Source organism: Molothrus ater, chromosome 2 (assembly GCF_012460135.2).
Source record: "Molothrus ater isolate BHLD 08-10-18 breed brown headed cowbird chromosome 2, BPBGC_Mater_1.1, whole genome shotgun sequence".
NCBI classification, from domain to species: Eukaryota; Metazoa; Chordata; class Aves; order Passeriformes; family Icteridae; genus Molothrus; species Molothrus ater.
The window spans coordinates 27252710-27271920 of NC_050479.2; the positions used below are offsets into that span (position 1 = coordinate 27252710).

Genomic DNA, 19211 nt, shown 5'->3' on the forward strand with positions numbered 1-19211 from the left:
TTTTTACTATTTGCTATTCTGTCCCTCCATTTACCTTCCCTTCATTTGTCTGTTTAGCCCTCTTCTTTTTCCCTGCCACATGACCTGCAGATACGACCATGAATGAAATGCAACTGAGTTACACTCATTTAACTAATTACCACTCGTCACGTGTGCTACCCAAGCCAATGTTCTCCATTGCCTCATTCTATCCCAACTGTGAGACAAAACATGTTAGCTCAAATGTCAGGCTTAAACTGATCTGGGTAGCCCAAGATGTGTGAGGCTATGCTTTATGCCAGGGCTGACAGCAGTGTAATATCAGTGAGAAGCATCTCACACAGGCTGCACACAGACTCACATCTGTAACCTCAAGTGCTCTCTGAACACAAATTTGTTGCATGTCTGGATTGTGCTATGCAATAAGGCAGTGACATCTGGTTGGTGTTTTCATTTGCAACTACTGCAGAAATAATTACCAATGACAGCACATATACAGCATATTCCTCTTCACTCTGCCAGCTAGTTGACTGATGCAGAAGAGGCCAGTGTGACCTGAAATAAATGGTAAATCCTGCCAACCAATGGAAAGAAATGGTCAATTTTAACACGTAAGTTAAAAATACTTTTGTGAAGATGTTGGGCAAATATATCTCACATCTGAAAATGATGGAAACTATATAAAGATAAAATCACTATTGCACTGGAGCAGAAATGACAGCTTTGTCATTCCATCTCTGAGCCTGCCTACCACAGATGAAGATGAAACACCCTTTACACAAGTCAGATAACGGTGCAAAACTGCAGGGGTTGATCGACAGACTGGCAGGCTTTCTGATTTTCATTTTAGCAAAACAGAGGGGGTAAACATTCACTTATAATTGTCCCATCCTCAATTTGATCCTGGTTGATTGGAATGTCTCTGTCTATAAAGATAACAGAATTAGTAGCCCATCAGTTAAGCAATCATGATTTCTATTCAAGGTCCTGTACTATGATTACTTTGCTGTATCTGACAATCTTCCCAGAGCAGTAGGCAATATGATGAATGCCTTGCACTCTCCTTCCTGCCAGAACAGCAATGTGTTTGTCTGAGGACCCCCTTCCAGTCTCCCTCTTTTTAACTCAGCAGTATTCATGCTGCTTCAGAATTCCAACCACAGATAACCAGATGCTACCAGTTGCTTTGCAATGCTTTCCAGTTAATGATTTTCTGTCAAACCATGAGGACATTTCAAGTAGGTACCATTAGGGCTTGTCTCAGTCCTAGTGCTAGTCAATCTTTCCATTAATTACTTGCTATGTGAGCTACTGAGTGTATTCTAAAACCAGCAGTGAGCACTGAGCTGATTGAGTCCCCAAGCAGTGTCCTGGTTTTACCTGGGACAGAGTTAATTTTCTTCATAGTAGCTTGTATGGTGCTGCATTTTGGATTTGTGACCACACAACAGTAGTAACGCCCTGTTTTAGTTAGCAAGCACCCTTGCACATTGTAAAGGCTTTTTCTGCCTCTCACCCACCCTACCAGCAAGGGGGCTGGGGGTGCAGCCAGGGACACAGCCAGGACAGCTGACCCTAGGTGACCAAAGGGATAACCCAGACCATATGGCATCATGCTCAGCAACTGAAAGCCTGGGGAAGAGGTAGGAAGTGGGGCACATTCAGGGTGATGGTGTTTGTCATCCCAAGTCAGCATCACTGTAACAGAGATGAAGACCTGCCTGTCAGTGGGAAATGGTGAGTGAATTTCCTGTTGTGCTTTGCTTGTGTGGCAGTTTTTGCTTTACCTATTGAAGTGTCTTCATCTCATTCCATGAGTTTTCTCACTTTTACTGATTCTTTCCCCCTTACCACTGTGGCAGTGAGTGAGTGAGTGAGTGAGTGAGTGAGTGAGTGAGTGAGTGGCCGTCTAAGCTGCCTGCCAGGGTTAATCCACAACAGCAGGATTAAAAGGGTAAGAATTCAAAACAATTTTCCTAAAATTGAGAAATTATCCCAAATCCCCATAATGAGATCTGCAAAGACAAGCATGATATGCAACTGCTGGGAATGAGAAACCAAATGCACACTGCAATATGAGGAGTGACTGGCCAGCCAACAGCTCTGCAAAGGGACATAGAAGTTACACTGGATCACAAACTGGGAGTGAGTCAAGATGCTGTTGTGAAAAAGACAAGCTTTATCTGTAAACAACTCATATATAAGTAATGGAAAGTGCTTACTCCACCCTCATTTGCACCAACAAGATCTCGGCACAACTCCACTCTGGGACACTACTCCACTACCCTACCTTAAGACTCCAGCAAGCTGCAGACTGCCCAGAGGAGAGATGAAAGTGTAATCAGAGGTCTAGAAAACATTACTGTGAAGAAAGGCAAAGAACTGGGCTCAGTGAGGCTGAACAAAGAGAATTCTGAAGGACCAAACACATTATTAGTTCTCTAACATGTGAAAGGCTGTCAAAGGAAAGCTGATCAGCAGTTCCATCTCGAACAAGACATGAAGAAGCAAGATTGAATTATAACCATGAAAGATTTGTGAGGGACAATAATTTTCTGACCTGAGGAACATGAAAGGACAGCAATGGATTGTTCAGAGAAGTTGCAGAACTGTCTTAGTGGAACAATTTCAAGAAAAGTTAGACATCTGTGGTGGGAAGTCAGCATCTACCTGACTTCCTCACGGATGATGAATGGAAATCCATTCCAGGCTTTGGGGCCACCATCCTTAGTACCCCTCCTGTGCCACTGTATCTGCTGGCCAGTTGTTTCTCTCAGCCAGGCTCACTCGAAGTCTGCCAACCAGGAGTATCTGGCTTGGATATAAAACCTGTCCAGAAAAATTTTAAAAGTTGGAAAATCAGTTTCCTCTTCTATGTCCTGGTCAAAGCCTAGTTTATTCATTTCCCTTGCCACAGCAGGCACCATTGTGTTGACAGGATCTGCCTGCCTGACCTCCTCCCTCTTCTGTCTCAAGACTAAAGGTATGAAAAATAACATGACGTTGTACAGGAGGGAATAGAGATCTCTGAGGTCATAAAAAAAGCCATCTAGATCCATTAAAAATATACTAGTTCTGGACTGATCATGAATTGGGACAAAAAACTACAGCACAGGAAATCTACTTTACTACAAAATAAGTTGGCCATGGACTTGCATTAAATCACTTCTTCTCTCCCTAAGGCATCTGGTGATGAAGGCCAATGCCAATCTGCTTCTAGTCTGCTGAACACAGTGATCTGAGACTGAAGGTTAGTATTACAGCTTCTGCAGTATTAACTTACAGAAGCATGTCAGTGAATATGAACCAAACAAAATATATGCAAAAAAAGGTAAAGCAACAGGTTGAGTTCTGCCTTTATAATAAATTGCTTTTTAGAAGGTTGACTGCCTGACACACTATATTAATCGATTCCAGGCAGCCTGCAGATGTAGTGTCAGAAAAGTGACTTTTGCATGGTGTGCTTTTTGAATTCCTGACACTCATCTTTTCTCCAGAGGGCAAAATAGTAAGATTTTTTTTTCAGTCCTTCAGAGACTTCCATGTCTTCACTTGGTCTGAAGAAAATTACTAGATGCTTGAGACATTAGAGTCAGCCTGCGTTGTTATTTTTTTCAACTGAAAGTGGCTTTACTATTTTGCTAAAGAAAGGCCGAGGGGTTGTACATTTTTATACTGCTTCTGCAATATGAATAATAAACAAAAGTGTACAAAATAAGAGAAATATCCCTTTGCTACAACTTGGTTATGCCCTTGAGTTACGTACCAAAAATAGAAACATGCCACAGATATTTGTTGACTGTTTCAACATGCTATTCCTACAGTATTGATGTTTTGTCAGAAATGGCAATTTCTTTCAGTTTACGTAATTCTTCTAGTAGAGCTTGCTGAAAGATTCCTGCATTGACTGTAGATATTTTAACCCACCTAGGAAACAGAAACATTGGCACTAAAAAGTTGATTAGAGAAAATTTTCACAGGAAAGTTCAGCCTTTGTTTCCATAAAAAAAAAATGCATTGGCAGTTAAAATTAAATTTCTTGTAGCTCAGTGAGTAATCTCTGTTGCCTCTTGGTGGTTTAAGACTTATTGGTTTGTGTATTCACAGTTGGAAAACCACTGAAGAAAACAAATGAGTCCTGAATGTGCGGGATGCCAAGATGCCACCAACTCTGACACACTGCAAGTTGTTTCATTGTTTTCAAGGCATCCAGCTTCCTACTCTGTTTTTCTGCTGGAATGGTTTCATCATGCATTTCTTCCTTCCTGGGAGTGGTGAGGTAGTGTCAGCTCATGCCAGCTCTGTGTGTTACCGCTTCAGGCAGAAAGGAGAACTACGGGGACAGGAAGATCATTCACACTCTGGGCTTTTCAAGCCATGCATAGGGACTGGGACCTTGATGCCATGAGGGAATGAGAGATGAAAACGTGTTCTTCAGGAACAGGGCAGGGAGAGGGCAGAAGGCATGAGGGGATGCTCAGCTCCAGAGCTGTGTGGTCTGGGGTGGGGATTGGCCCCTATGATCCCGCAACAGGCGGAGTGTGTCAACGTCTCCCACTGAGAGCAGAAGAGCACTTACATTTCACCCGACTAATCCAAGGACGTAGTTGCCATCCCCACCCACAGCCTGGCCCCATCCAGCCATCTGGTCCTGCATGATTTCTTCTGCAGGCAGGGGAATGCCATGGGAACGCCAGTGCCGGGATGCTCACACGCAGACACAACTCGCGCACACATACGCCTCCAGCCTTCTGCTTCCAGTGCTCCCTTGCATGCTCTTTCTTTTGTCAGTTCTACTTTCTTCCTCCAGCCGTGCTAAGGATTTAGAAAAAGCTCCCGGGTCCTCTGTGCTATAAAATTAGGTCTCTACAGGTGCCAGGAGAATTCTGTGCCTTGGCATCCAAACAGCTTCATCTCCAGTTAGCAGATAAACTGAATTTCCTCTTGAAGTTAAAGCACTCTCCAGCTTCTCTTCCCCAGGATCCACTTCCCCTTAAGGCCGTAGAATGCAGCACAGAACCACTCAAAAGAGTGTTAGAGAAATCCACTGCGGACACTTGAGAAATCCTGTGACAGCACTGTGAGGCAGATAAGCAGAGGCGGGGGGAGAGGAGAGAAAAAAGGAATAGCTTTCGGAGACTGCTTGGCAGCAAAGTCAGCGCTTGAAATATCTGTGGGGAGTTTGAAAGCATTTCCTAACATCAAAAATGTGAAGAAGAAAAAGAAATTTTGATCAATGACTTATTGCCCTTGATCTAAGCAAAAGAATCCTAGCCAGTCAGAAATAACAGAAATCTGTTTTATTGTAAAGCTTAAGTTTTCTATGTTTTGACAGCTGGGGATCATGCTTTTCGCTGGGTAATTTGCCAGCTTTAAAATATTCATCACTGAGTTGCCAGGTTTTTGTCCTTTCAAACTGAGCTCTAATGATGAAGGAGAAGGTGCTGGAGAGATTTTAAGCATGAATTTTCTGCCCTAAAACAGAACTTTGTGGCCTGAGTTCACATGACCAGAAAAAGAGATTTCTGCTCCCTGGCCAAGTTTCTGGTGAATCACTTGCTGGTCACTGAGCCAAGATTCACTTTCTGGAGCATGGGAAGCAGTGGCTTATTTGTGATGAAGACAGTCCCTTTGCCTTTGTTGAGGGGAAATGGATTAACAGTATGTATTCTGTGCACAAATCTTGAAAGAACTGAACTAAAACATTCCAGATTAAAGCATCCTTACCAGAAACAAACCGGAACATGTTACACTGAAAATTCATAGCTGATTCTGAAAATGATCCATGAAATGCTGGTGTTGGTGGCTCTTGGATCAACTCAGATGTCTTACAGACTACTCAGGAAAATTAGTGTCATAGAATTTATTCTTTTTTATGTATACCTTTAGATTTCTACTCCAATGTTGCTCCTTCTTAATGCATCCTACACTTATTCTAAGAATTCAAGTCAGGCTCTTCAGGTCTTGTGCAATTTTTTATTGCTATGTCTTGCACTGTTTTCATTTCATCACTCAGTTGTTATCGTTCTGTTTCACACCTGTGCAGCTTAGTGGGCTTTCTTAGTTTAACATAAGGGAAATGTTTTTCCCAAACTGAAAAATGTTAAATAATTTCATATCTGCTAAGAAGACTGAATTCCTCTTCCAGAAACTTGGGGTCAGTCTCATAGACTTAGTATCTGAAAAAGCTGCTTGCATCAACTCTGTCCTTAGCTTCCCCTTCTCATCACAGGTGACCACTATTTTTGTCACATAATTTTATATCTACAAAGTCCTTGCAAGTCCTCAACACTTCACTTTTGAGACTGATCTTTCATTTTCTAGATAAGGAATTAAAATGTCTTTGGGGATATGAAGTGATAACAAATCCCTTTCAGTCAGGGACAAGTTAATATAAAAAGAAGTTGCAATGCAGAGACTAAGAGTAAGTAAAAACTGAGAGTGCATAACTGTGTAGAATCTGGTTCTTCAGGCAGTTTCAGGTTGACCATCTGATAGCTTAATTGGACAGCTAATGTGAGCTAAGGTCAAAGAGCATCTCAAGAGTTTACGAAGCCAAATTTCTAAAGGGCCTTGATCTAGTCTCTGATGCTTCATAAAGCCAGAGTGGGCAACTAAGTGCATGCAGGAGGCCTGCCCTGAGGGACGCTGCCAGGTAGGACTGGGCACTGGGCTGCAATTCAGAAGGATGAGAAAGGCACTGACAGGAAGGGGGAGTGGTGGAGAGGGAAGTCTCTCTGGTCATGTCTATTCTGGCATAAAAGACAAGGTCAGGATTTAGCAACAAAGCTATGTCTGCATCCATTAACCTTTGTGGGCATGGCTTATATCAGCTTCCTGCTCTACTCTGCACTGGTGCAGCCTTACCTGAAGTCCTGTGTGCAGTTTTGGGCCCACAATATAAGAAACATATAAAGCTATTAGAGAGCATACCACGAAGATGGTAAAGAGCCTTGAGGGGAAATCATGTGAGGAGCTTCTGAGGTAACTTATCTCATCCTGGAGAATGAGAGGAAACCTTACAGCAATTTACAACTTCCTCATGAGGAGCAGTGCAGGGGCGGGTACTGATGTCTCCTCTCTGGTGCCCAGTGACAGGACCCGAGGCAATAGGCTGAAGTTGTGCCAGGGGAGGTCTAGGTTGGATATCAGGAAAAGTTTCTTCACCCTGACAGTGGCTGGGCACTGGAACAGGCTCCCCAGGGAAGCAGTCACAGAACCAGCACGACAGAGTTCAAGAAGCATTTGGACAATGCTCCTGAGTACATGGTGTGCATCTTGGGGTTGTCCTGTGCAGGGCCAGGAGTTGAACTTGATGATCCTTGTGGGTCCCTTCCAACTCAGGATATTTTATGATTCTGTGAACTAACACTCTCTCAGGACAACACAGGAGCGTAGTTTGTGCCACACCACTTACCAGGACTGTTCTTGATGAGCAGTCTGGATGTAGCCATCCTATTTTGGGCAGAAAAAAAGCTTAGAGGCATGGATACAAGTCATGCAGGGACATTTGCAGGGCCAGAAAATAGGCCTTGGCTCGTTCTGTTTTGCAATGTAGTTCTCACACCAGCATCATGCCAAACATACTGTATCATTTGAGGAATGCATTCATTTTGAGCAGGACTGATACTTGAGAAAGTGAGTGACACTGGTGAAAACAGACAGATGTGTACTGATTTAGTCTCCACATGCAAAACTGTTGGTGTGTGTTCAAAGTAATTTTCTGAAGATGTATCTCTTCTTATCTTAACATCAGGAAACAGCAGCCTAGTGTATTTTCCCATTTGTTGTAACTTGTTAATCTAGATCCACTATATATTCCAGGGACCCAGTTCCTAAATTTAAAGCTGCAAACAGACTTGTTCTCTCAGCATACTTGTAAGAAATGATTAATTTTACATTGCCAATTTTCAAATATTTCAATATACTTGGGCTAGGTAAAACAGTAAGGAATTGCTGTAACACAGTGACGAATTAATGACTTGCTTGATAGCACAAGCTCTTATTTTCCTCTCTGTCAGCTCTTGGGCCAGACATTTTGGAAGAGTTTAATCAAAATCCTCATCAAAAGCCAAATGACTGGATTTTAAAGAAAGTTTAATTACAGTGGTCAAACCACCCAGCATGATTTGCTTGATTTGATTAACATAATGAAGAGCTCATTTAATGAGAAATGCATTAATTCATTCAAACAAGTGGTTTTATCAGTAGTATTAAGCATCAACCCAGATTATGTACAGCAGAAACTATTATAGCAAAAATTGAGCAAGGTCAAAGCAGTAGTCATACCATAATTACAAGCTGTTAGCTGTAATCTACCAGTTGAACTGGGTAGTATTCCTGCCCAAAAAAGCAGAATCCCTATTTAAAAAAGCCCCCATACCATACAGTTTTGCTCCAATTCCACAGCTGAGATCTCCATGTCTTTCTTTCAGATGTTCAGAAGATTTGGGAAGTGGGACTGAATTTTTTGACTTTCAGACAGCTACACATGCAGATATTAGTAACAAATGACAAAGAACTCAAAGGAACCCTGCTATCACTCCACACCCCTAAAGGAAATGGATGTTGTCCATTTGCTCTTTGTTTTGCCTCTCTCCTGGCCCTGTGATGTCTTAGGGATGCTCCCATCCCTAACCTGGCATAGAGTGACTCTGGGGAAAAATTAGCATTTTACTTCTGGGGAAAGGAACCTCCTTTTTGGAAAAAGAAAAAAAATGCTTCAAGTGGGAAGTATTTGAGCAAAAGAAGAAAGAATCTCCTTCACACTTTCCTCTCTTCCACTGCCTTCTTTAGACACATTTAGACACATTTCACCCTGTATTTCAACTTCCTTGTTTCAGGACCCCTTCCTCTGGGCTTTGCACAGCACCCTTCACCTTGCACCGCTTCCCTGGTGCTCCCTGCTCTATCTCCCAGCAGCTGCCACTGCTCTTCTCTCTCCTTTGCTGCCCTGACCACTGTTACCTCTTAGACTTTGCCGTGCTCCCTCACCTTTACTCAGGCCACTTGTCATTCCTGCAGCGTCTGGGCTGCCCTGCGGGAGCCGCCTTTCCTGCTGCTTCCTACTGTGCCCGAACAGCACTGAAACTTCTTTGATTTTCAAGTGCTCTACTTCTCAGCCTGCTTGGCTCCCAGAGTACTTTCCAAGTACTGTTGCACAGTGGACTTCAGCACTGTCTATGTCACAGTTTTTCATCAGCTACTATCAGCAGCTGGTAAAGGAGACCATGCTCAAAACTGTTCCCTAAGCAGACAGGAGGCTGGTCAAGGAGCTGAGATGTGGAGCCCAAGCCCAGTTGCAGATGGGATACTCCAGGATTAGATGCATACCAACAAGTGAAGACTGGCATGGAGGCCGAATTTTACCTCCTGCTTAAGTCAGCAGGAATATGACAGTAAGACAATATTATTAGGGTACCTAAATGAATGTAAGTACCAAGGTTCACCTGCAGCTTTGGAAATTTGGATCAAGATCTTCAAGAAATAAGCTGAAGCAGAGAACTAGAGATGTCAAAAATAGACCTAAGGATTTTTTTGCTATATTAATAGAAAATGATCAAGAAAATCATTCATGCTGATCTGAAAACCATAATCCTTAGGATTATTTCTGACAGTTGCCTTTAAGCCACAAGGAAATGAGTAAAAGTTGGAATTGGAGTCCCTTGATTTTAGAGAAATTGTGGGATTTGCCTACATGTGACTGTTGCAGACCAGCAGGAACCTGTGATATTTTTTATTTTTTATATTTTTTATATTTTTTATTTTTTATTTTATTGGCATATAAATATTTTCACAGAGGAAAGCATTAACAGGGATGACTGCACCATACACACAGCAAGGCTCTTCCTGAGCTGAAGTTCATTCCATCTTGGAACAAGCAACACAAACAGCATACACGGACTCACTGCAGAAGCTGCCCCTTGGTGTCACATTTAGTATCCCTGAGTGGAATCAACATGGGAAATCATAAAACATAAATTTTTAGGAGATCGTATCTTAAAACACTTTTCCCCACTATCTCCCAACCCAGCCTTCAAGCAGACAACCAACATTACTAAAGTGATAATCTGAAGAAAATTCCCCAGGGACCAATATATCTCACCATACTAGAGTGATAAATGCAAAAAATGCAATTTATCTCCACAGCCCTCAAAAGAACCAAGAAAAACAATGGATCCTTATCATGTCCATCCCTGAATGCAAACTACTTTTTCTTATGAACTATGTGCCCTCTGTACCATAGTGAACTCACACTGACAATTCCAATGAAAGAAAACCATGGTTAATAACAACAAAATGTCTCCCAAACCAGTTATTCTCTGATCATTCAGCCTTTTTCCTCAATGGTATCCTACAAAAGACACTGGAAAGACTAAGCCAGGATTAAAGCTAACAACTTCATAGGACACCAAAAATTGTCGATTCTAACAGCAACGCTAATTTAATGACACATTACAATTTACATCACACATGAATTGCTAATCTCAGTTTCTCAGGAGATAATTACCTGTGCATTTCTTCCATCCTGTGTTCAACAGAGCTGAAGACCTTATTACCTCTCCTCTTACTAACTTCCCCTCTGCTCCTTTAATCTCAAAATACCTGACTGATTAATATAATGAAACTGAACTCAAAAAAATTGCTTCTGATCTTTGCTTATCTGGAAGCTTGCTAGCTACATCTCTCCTGTTTTTCCTCCTCGATATTTTCTGATTTTTTCCTATTATGTGTACTGATAACAGATACTGCCTTTCTCCACTGATATTCCCTCTGAGTGTTATGACACTTTCCTATTTACCAAAAACCTGCCCAAACAGCCTTCACTCTGAAAATATCAAGCCCTGTTAGAGATATGGTTCCAGTTCTGACTCACAGATACCTTTCTGAATAGTTATATGGCTTTCCTTCTGGCATTATCCAAGCTCTCAATTTCTTCAAAGAAATATTTGGGCTTAGCAAAGAGTAAGTCAACTTATCTGGCCAAACATCAGTCACTATTTCTAAAAAGAAAGGAAACATTGCTAATTCAGATCTTTCTAAATGAAAGTGAACTATAACATGGATCAGATCCAGGAATATGTTGTTCAGCCAGGGCAGTTACGTATTGCCCAACTGAGTCAGAAATGACAATTTTTATGGTTACTTCTCTCTGATACTTCCCAGATAGTGAACTGGTCTTTGGCAACGCCCATTGCAATGATGTTGTGTATTATTTCCTTCTCCTCTTCATGCATGGAGATCAAAAACCTCTTAACTTTACTTCTCTGCATCCCAATTCAGTAACTTTAGGCTGTAACCACTTGGGAAAGATTAACCAGTATCTCAGGACTGTGCTCGATATAATTTTGCCTACAGACTTTCCATGTGTAGTATCACATGAATTAAAATATATGGACCTATCACTTAATGTGTTTTAGGAAGTAATAAATAAGCCAGTACACAATGCTCTGAGGCAATGTGCAGCTCTACCACCTCCTGCCAAATGCTGTTCCCTTCCTTGGACTTGCAGAAGTAGCAGGTGTGGTTCTGTTTCCACTGCATGCAGACCTTGATTCATACCTGAGAGCTGTTCTTTGTAAGTACATACCTAAATGTCACATCCAGGGCAGAATTTCTACACCCTTCTTCTTTCAACAAAATGCATTCAGAGAAAATTCAAGACAGGATTAAGGAAAGCATTTTAAAACTCATATTCCTCATTTTGTGCAACTATGGGTTCTCTGTGGCCTGGAGGACACATGAGACCTGCCACCTCAGTATTACCATGTACAAAGAAACTGTTTACTCCATATGTGTCTGTCACCATGGAAAAACTCAGGGAACATATGGAAAGGATTTTTTTCAGGTTCAAAGGAAAAGCAGGCCCCCACATCTCTTCCTCCTACTCAGACACAAACCAGGATCTTGCTCTGCTAGCCAGTACAGAGATAATCTTCAGCACTGATATATAGGAACTGTTGACACAATGTAAACATTTGGGAAAAGCAAAATATTTGCCAAGAACCTAAAAGGCTGGGTGCTTAAAGCAGCTCTCCTCCTTAAAGCTGGCTTTCCTTAGCAAGGTGTGCCAGGGAGCACGTACCCAGCTATCAATCCCACTGCTGGCCCCTAAGAGATTGACCCTACTGTACGCTGTACCTACATCCCATCCAGCAGTATCCCATTGCCCTCTTCTCCTTTGGCTGTGCCACTGCAATGAGAGTTTCTTGAAGAAATTGAGATGTTTCTGGAAGAATGAAACATCTCCTACCCTCAGAGCCAATGTTTTGCTGTGCCTGAGGCACCTGCTGTGTGGCTGGTACCACCATCGTCCTCTTTGATGTAGGGAGGCAGACGGATTCTTGGCCATACGGCTCTGATAGCCTACAGCCCGCTACATCTCACTGCACCACTGCAAATTTACAGATTTCGGCGCAGATCATTGGCAGAAACACACAAATACAGCCCATCCAGCCTTGTTTCCCATCCATGAGCAGGTAACACGAGAGCAGTGTGAGTACGGTGGTGGGGGTAAAGATGAAGTGTGCAAATAGTGTGAGATGAGGATGCCCAAGCTGTCTGGCGATGGAACCCAGCTTTCGCAGGGTGCCTCCTCAACAGCCCTGTGGGAGGGCGCCGCGGCAGCAGCACGAGGCACACAGAGGCCCGGCGGCCCTTACCTTCTCGTTCTTCCTCTCCTCGCCTTTGCCGGCAGGCCCGGGCGCGGCGGGGCCGCCCAGGGTTCCGCTGCCCACGTCCCCGTTGAGGTGCGCGGCGCTGACGTTGGGCGGGGTGATGGCGGCGGCGGCGGAGGTGAGCGGGATGAGGGGCCGGGCTCCCGGCGCGGGCGGCTGGTGGCCGTGCTGCGGGGACACGGCGGGGTGAGGCCGAATGGCCGCGGCGGGCAGGCGGGAGGGCGAGCTGGGCGTCCGCAGAGGCGAGACCGTGGCCGTGGGTCGCTCCGGGGCCGGCACTGCCGGGTGCGCTGCGGGAGGAGCAGAGAGCACGGTTACATTGCCCTCGCACGGCCTCCATAGGCCCTTCAGTGGCCGTGGCTCGCTTGGGCAGAGCACGGTGTCAACAGCACCGTGGGTTCGGTCCCCTTAGGGACCATTCGCTTGAAGGGCTGGTGTCGATGATCCTTGTGGATCCCTTCCTACTCAGAATGTTCTGTGATTCTGTCTGTGAAGGTGCCAAGGGCCCGATGGGGATATAAGCTCTGAGCCTTTGCCCAGGATATCTCATCCTGCAAGTGTTTTTGGCTAATTCCCCTCCTGGCTGCAAAGCCTTGCCCAAAGTCACCAAAATTTGCTTGTTTCCCCCAGTGATGCCACTGGGGAATGATATTCTCTATCCCTGCCCGTGCCTGGAAACAAATACCTAACCTGCTGCCTTTTAAAAATACATTATCTCATTCCAGCTGAGCTGTTTCCTGCACCCCCAGGCCCTCCTCCTAAGGTGATCCGTTCTGGAGCAATGCAGCACAGGACCTAAGGGGTTAGCCCAGATGATCCATGCTGACCCTGCAGACAGCAATTACAAAAGGAGGTGTCTTGTTTCAGCCCTAACAAAATGATCAACATCACATCACTGTGCTGCACAGGATAAATTAAGCAGAAATTCACCGGAGGATTTCTGATCTCAGCCTCCTCTCTGCCAGCAAAGTCCCTAAGGGACTATGCAGTGCCTGTTAGTCTGGCTGCTCCTGCTAAGCAAATCCTGCCTGCAAGCAGTGGGAACCAGGAATTAGAGCTCGCCCATTTAAGAGTGACTGTGACACACTGATGAGGTCAGCTCTCCAGGGATTCCAGAGTGTGTTGCATGCTTCAGGATGCAAAAAATGTGACAAAGCTCTGTGTTTGTTTCCACAGTGATGTTGTCTATGACTTCCAGCTTGGTTGATTGCTTAGGTGTTACCTAAATACAGCTCCACTTCAAGTATGTGCAGCCTAAAAGCCGAGTCTATACTCAGACATTCCCTCACATAAATGATGCAATAATAAAACTGGCTGGAAAGTGCCCATTTCATAAATGATTTCAAGGTTTCATAATCTTGTTTAGTTGTGTCTCAGTGCAAAATTTGAACTCTGAACATTCTTCTGAGCACAACATGCTCACTCACCCCTGTAATAGACTCTATTTTGGTCAGGTTATTCACCTGGGATGTGAAAACATAGAATGTGGTCATTGCACTGTTCTCTTATGTGGAGAACAGCTCTGGAAAGCCATCAGTTCCCTTTACATGAACCAGTACAGCTTCATGGTTGGTCTGGTTGAACTACATCCATTCCTGACAAAAAAACTTAGAGTCCAGCAAATCAGCTTTTCTTTGACCAAGTTGCATTTTACTGGAAAATTTCTGATTAACTTTGATCTGTCATTTTCTGACAAATTCATCTGGACGACAAACTTTTATGCAGCTGGAGTTCACTGAATCTATAACTAAACAACAGTGCTAGAACAACTCAAACCACTAGCTTCTATTCCTATGGTTATCAAGTGGCACCCATTGCAGGACTTAGATTGATAGAGTGCCATTAGCCATACTCACTACAGCAGCTGAGCACTCCTGCCAGGAGGAGATTTCACTCCAGCCTTCTGCCCTATTATCTGATGTGATACTAAACATGATGGGCCAGTCCTCATCAGATTAGCACCTCCAAAGTTTATATGATTCTCCCTTACAGAAGCTCCTCTATAACATCTTTTTTTTACTAATGTTTATAGCAAATCAGCTACACTATTTTTAGCTAGTCTGTAACTTGATATCACTTTACTATGTAGAATGAGGAAGGCCCTAAAAGTTGTTATTACAGATGCCTTCAAGACTCTTTTTACTATTAGTTATCATCATCCCCTCCCAGGACTACTAAGAACATGCTCTGAAAGTGCAATTCACTTCCAGAAAGCCAGGCAAGGTACTCACTAGTTATCTGGAAATTATTCCCTCCTGATTTTCCCATTTGGAACCTGAGTGATGAGCAATTTTGCTATGAGAAATCTAATTTTTTTGGGATAGTTAAACTTGTAGGATCTAGGTTTTGAACTACTGTTTGTAGGGAGCAATGACTTTCCTAAATTTAGAGAGAAAGCATACTAATGGAATTTCTCTGCATGTACCTGGATGCAGAACACTGATTTGATAATCATATTTGGTACATCACCTCTTTCATGTAAGACTTGGTGTTTCCAGACACAAAGGAAACATAAAACATGAGAAACAGTAAAAGAAATGGCCTGTGAAAAATCAACTCTGAGCAGAGTTCTCACATTTTATTCTGTAGTTTCATCTGCTTACTGTTACAATGTATGCCTTTGCTCTGGGATCTCTGGATCTGGACTGTGCTGCATCAAACATGCTATTAATTAGCAATGCTCACTGAAGGCTATTTTTGTTCTACACCACTCATATTTCGTTTTGGGTGTGTTCCTACATTAGTGGCCTTGTAGAAAATTGATTTGTTACTCATGTATATTGCAAGCCAACAGAAACGTGATTTGAATACTGTGCCAGCTTGCCTCTCTTGAAAAGCTCTTCCAAAAGTCAGTGCATTGACCTGTCCTGCAGGGGCTCTGGTCCACAGCATGCTGGTGAGGACAGCCATTATGGAGATAATTACTGATAATCGTGAAAACTTCCTTTATTTATCTAGCAAAGATATATTTAATTAAAACAACAATCTCATGAACCTTCTGGAAAGGTTGGAAACCTTCTGGAAAGGTTGGAAAACTGTCTGCTTGGGAGGTTTTGGAATAGCTCTGTGGTCCCTGGATCACCCTGCCTGCCAATGCTTTGGCACTTTAGATATGTCAGATTGACCTAGAGGATCAATCTTGAATTAGGGAAGCTGCTGGAGGTGTGGAAAGAAGGTGTGGGGCATGCCGGGCCTGTGGGGCAGAGTAATCTGTCGCCTTGGTTTCAGGGAGTCACCTGCCTGTTGACATGGGCACAGGAGGCACCAGGAGCACCTGAACCCTTCCTGAGCACTGCACCCAAAAAGGGGACATTTTTGCCTTGGTGCTGTGGGACCAGGACACCTTTTAGAAGGGTGTGACTTGAGAGGAAAGCAGAACTTTCTGAAGTACAGAAAAAGAGGATAAATGGATTATTCCCAGTGTGACACGTGTCCATGTAAAGCCCTGCATTGTTTGTTGTGCAGAGGAGTCTCCACTGTTCGAGACTGAGATTCTCAAGTATTTGATTACGTTTTCTTCCCTTTGGTCTGAACTGTGTAGGAGGTGAGATTAGATGGTCATCATTGTGCCTTATGGCTTCAAAAGGTATGAATTCATGACTTACTCTGCAGGGTATTTCTCATTTGTGTTTGCTCTGTTTTGTATCTAAGACCTCAGTTTTGAGCAGTCACAGTTGTTACTGATCTTTGTAAATACAATGGCTCACATGCCTATAAAATATCAGAAACAAAATGTTTTAAATTTTGCTGTATAAAGTTCCACCACAGGATTTGCTTTTACTTTATTCAACATCAGAAGCTGTTTAACATCAGGGAAAGGGGAATAAATTGTACTCTAGAAAATCTGTGCTGTACATCAGAAAGGGAGCCTAGAAAGAACAGAGGCCCCCTGGTGCAAGAAGCTCTTATTCTCTCTTCAAAAAGGTGGCAGCAGTTTTCAGGTCTTTTGCTTTACGACTAACACAGGGTCCCATTCTGCCTAATAAATACCTTTCATCCCTGAAGCCCAATGAAATGCGTCTTAATTTCAAGGCATGTATTACTTGCACTGCTATAAGGGCAGTATTTTTTATCAGCAAGCCGACCAGACTCAGAACTGTTATTCTCCTTAGTATACAGAGTGCTTGCTTTCACTCAGATAAATTGTATAAATATTTGTAAACACTACAGTCTATTTCAGCTGTAGCAACAGAACAATCTGATAAACACAATGTGGTTCCTAGAGATCAATAGAAACCCATAAATATTACAAGCAAAGAAAACATACTGTATCACCAATGCACCAACTCCACCCTGCCTGGGCTAAGCGAGGAGGAAAGCAGTGGGGATGGGCGCATTCTGGGGGGTTGCACTGGAGGGGTAGCCCAGCAGTCCTGCCAGGCAGGAGGCAGGGTGAGCACTTACCCATCTGCATGGCGCTGCGGGGCTGGCTGCCCGCCGGCTGGGCCGAGTACCGCAGGCAGGTGCTGAGCTGCGGAGAGGCCGCCTGCAGCTGCCCGTGCGTCGGGGGAGCGGTGATGGGAACAACCGGCCTGGCAGCCGAGGTGGCGTTGCTGTGACCAGCCACAATGGGGTGGATGGCTCCTGGGGCTACTTTTGTGGTTGGAGCTCCTACAGCTCCGCTGTTCCTGGGCTGCCCAGCTCCCACTGGCACCCTGCATGGAGACAGACAAGTGCAGTGTAAGCATGCTGCAGAGACCACAATACCCCACCACAGTGCTGATAAGTACCCCCAGTTACTTAGGGGGTTTAACATAATATCCTATCAGTTGTTAAAGTAAACTGAGGTATTGATATCTCGGGATCTTTTGGTGGTCACCGTGACCTCAAGAAATGTTAAAAGTCTCTTCCCAGCCCGAGCGCTTGAAGAATGAGTCGGAGCTCTTCAGTTCTCGGTCTCAAGGTTATTTATTGCGTCTTATCTATAAAAAATTTTCTCCTGCCCTGCCGAGGTCCATCCAGCAGGACAGTTCCAGGCACACTGCCTGCCCCCGGGGTGGTGTTATGTCTTTATACTAAAAACTAAGTATACAATGTTTACAATTACTTTCCAATACCTATCACCTATGTTAGACAGTGAGCTTCTACTCTAGACCAATCTGTAAGTGCCAACAACACAGCAGAAGATGGAGGCCAAGAAGAAGAAGGAGAAAGGCTGGACACACCCAGATCCCTCCATCTTGCCTCCTGAACCTCCATTCTAGAAACCCCAAAATCTACTTTTCCACCCTGTGATAACTTCACTATCATTCTACTTAAACTGTTGTGGCTTGCTGCTTATACCTGCTGGTATAAGGTATATATATATATATCTTCATATAAGGTGTATATATATATATATATATATATCTTCATATAAGGTTGGTAATTTGCTCCATGGGTCATAATCAAAACCACAGGTGTTTTGGGCTCTGTGCCAGGGCTTCTGAGCCCCCTGGCAGGGGTCTTGGCCATACTGGACAGCCAGAGGGATGTCCTGGGTTCCCACATTGATATATACTTATCTTTATAGGACACATTTATAAGCAAGCTGGGGCATATTTTCACCCCTTTATTCTACAGGAAAAAGTGCAGGGTAAAAATAGAAAAGATAATTTTTCTCATCATGTCATTTATTACCCTATATTTCTGTCTGAATAGTTTCTAGTAAAATCAAAAATCTTAATTCAGAGGAAATGGGTATCTCCCAGATGTCATTTTGTGTGCCAGAGGCTATTTCACATGGACTGATAATTAAAACAGACTCAGAGATCTTTTCTTTGGACCAAACCTGCATACAGCCCTACAGGGAGAAACAAAGATGGATAGCACAATCTGTGTGTGGCTATGGAAGGGGACTGAGAAGCTGCAGACTTGACTGGGCTTGGCTTGGCTGAACACTCACCTTATTGATGTAACCAGCCCTAGCTTAGACTTGCTAAGAGAATGCAACAGGGACAGGAATGCAGCTGACCTGAATGAAAAAGAAGTCCAAAGAGTTGTTGACATCTCTCTCACTCCTCACTTTAAACTGCATGCATAATTTCACCTGAGTGGCCAAGTCCCTTCAGAGGGGAGGGACAAGGCTTTTTTTCCTATGAATTGAGTTCAACTAAAGCATGTCTGGATCCTCTTACCACTGAGCTAAAAACTCTGACTAGGACAGAAGGACACTTAGGAAGACAGAAAGACATCAGTGGACAAACTCAGCTGCTGCTGAGCAGCTCTTTCTCTGTGTTTCTTACTCAAGTTCCTGAATAATTTCCTTCCTCAGCTGTAGATGCCATGAAACAGATGGATCATTTTGTGCTGTTTTCTTCTCCTGGGCTGCTTCTTGAGCCAAGGTCCTCTTCCAGGAAAGGACAGCACAGAGGACATGAAGCAGAACAAAGTAAAATGGAGGAAATGGAAATGAGGCAGTGCAAGGGTTTAGCAAGAGAGGAGAGAATAACAGAAAAAGTGTTAAGAGTCATCTATGGAGTATAGAACTGGGAGAAACTCTGGGTCCCCAACACTGCATGGGAAGACAGAGAGGAGAAGAGCAGAAAGGAGTATGTTGAACAGTCTGGTCCGGTT

General features: G+C 43.6%; 1 protein-coding gene across 1 annotated transcript in view; it reads right to left on the reverse strand.

The window, feature by feature from the left end:
- The window catches only part of SH3RF3 (SH3 domain containing ring finger 3), a 246979-nt gene that overhangs the window by 22656 nt on the left and 205112 nt on the right, over positions 1-19211 (reverse strand). Inside the window, exons 7-8 of the mRNA XM_036380397.2 lie at positions 17061-17311; positions 12642-12946 (exon numbers count right to left, since the gene is read on the reverse strand). Coding sequence (XP_036236290.1) covers positions 12642-12946; positions 17061-17311 — 556 coding nt within the window. The remainder of the gene's footprint in view (positions 1-12641; positions 12947-17060; positions 17312-19211) is intronic.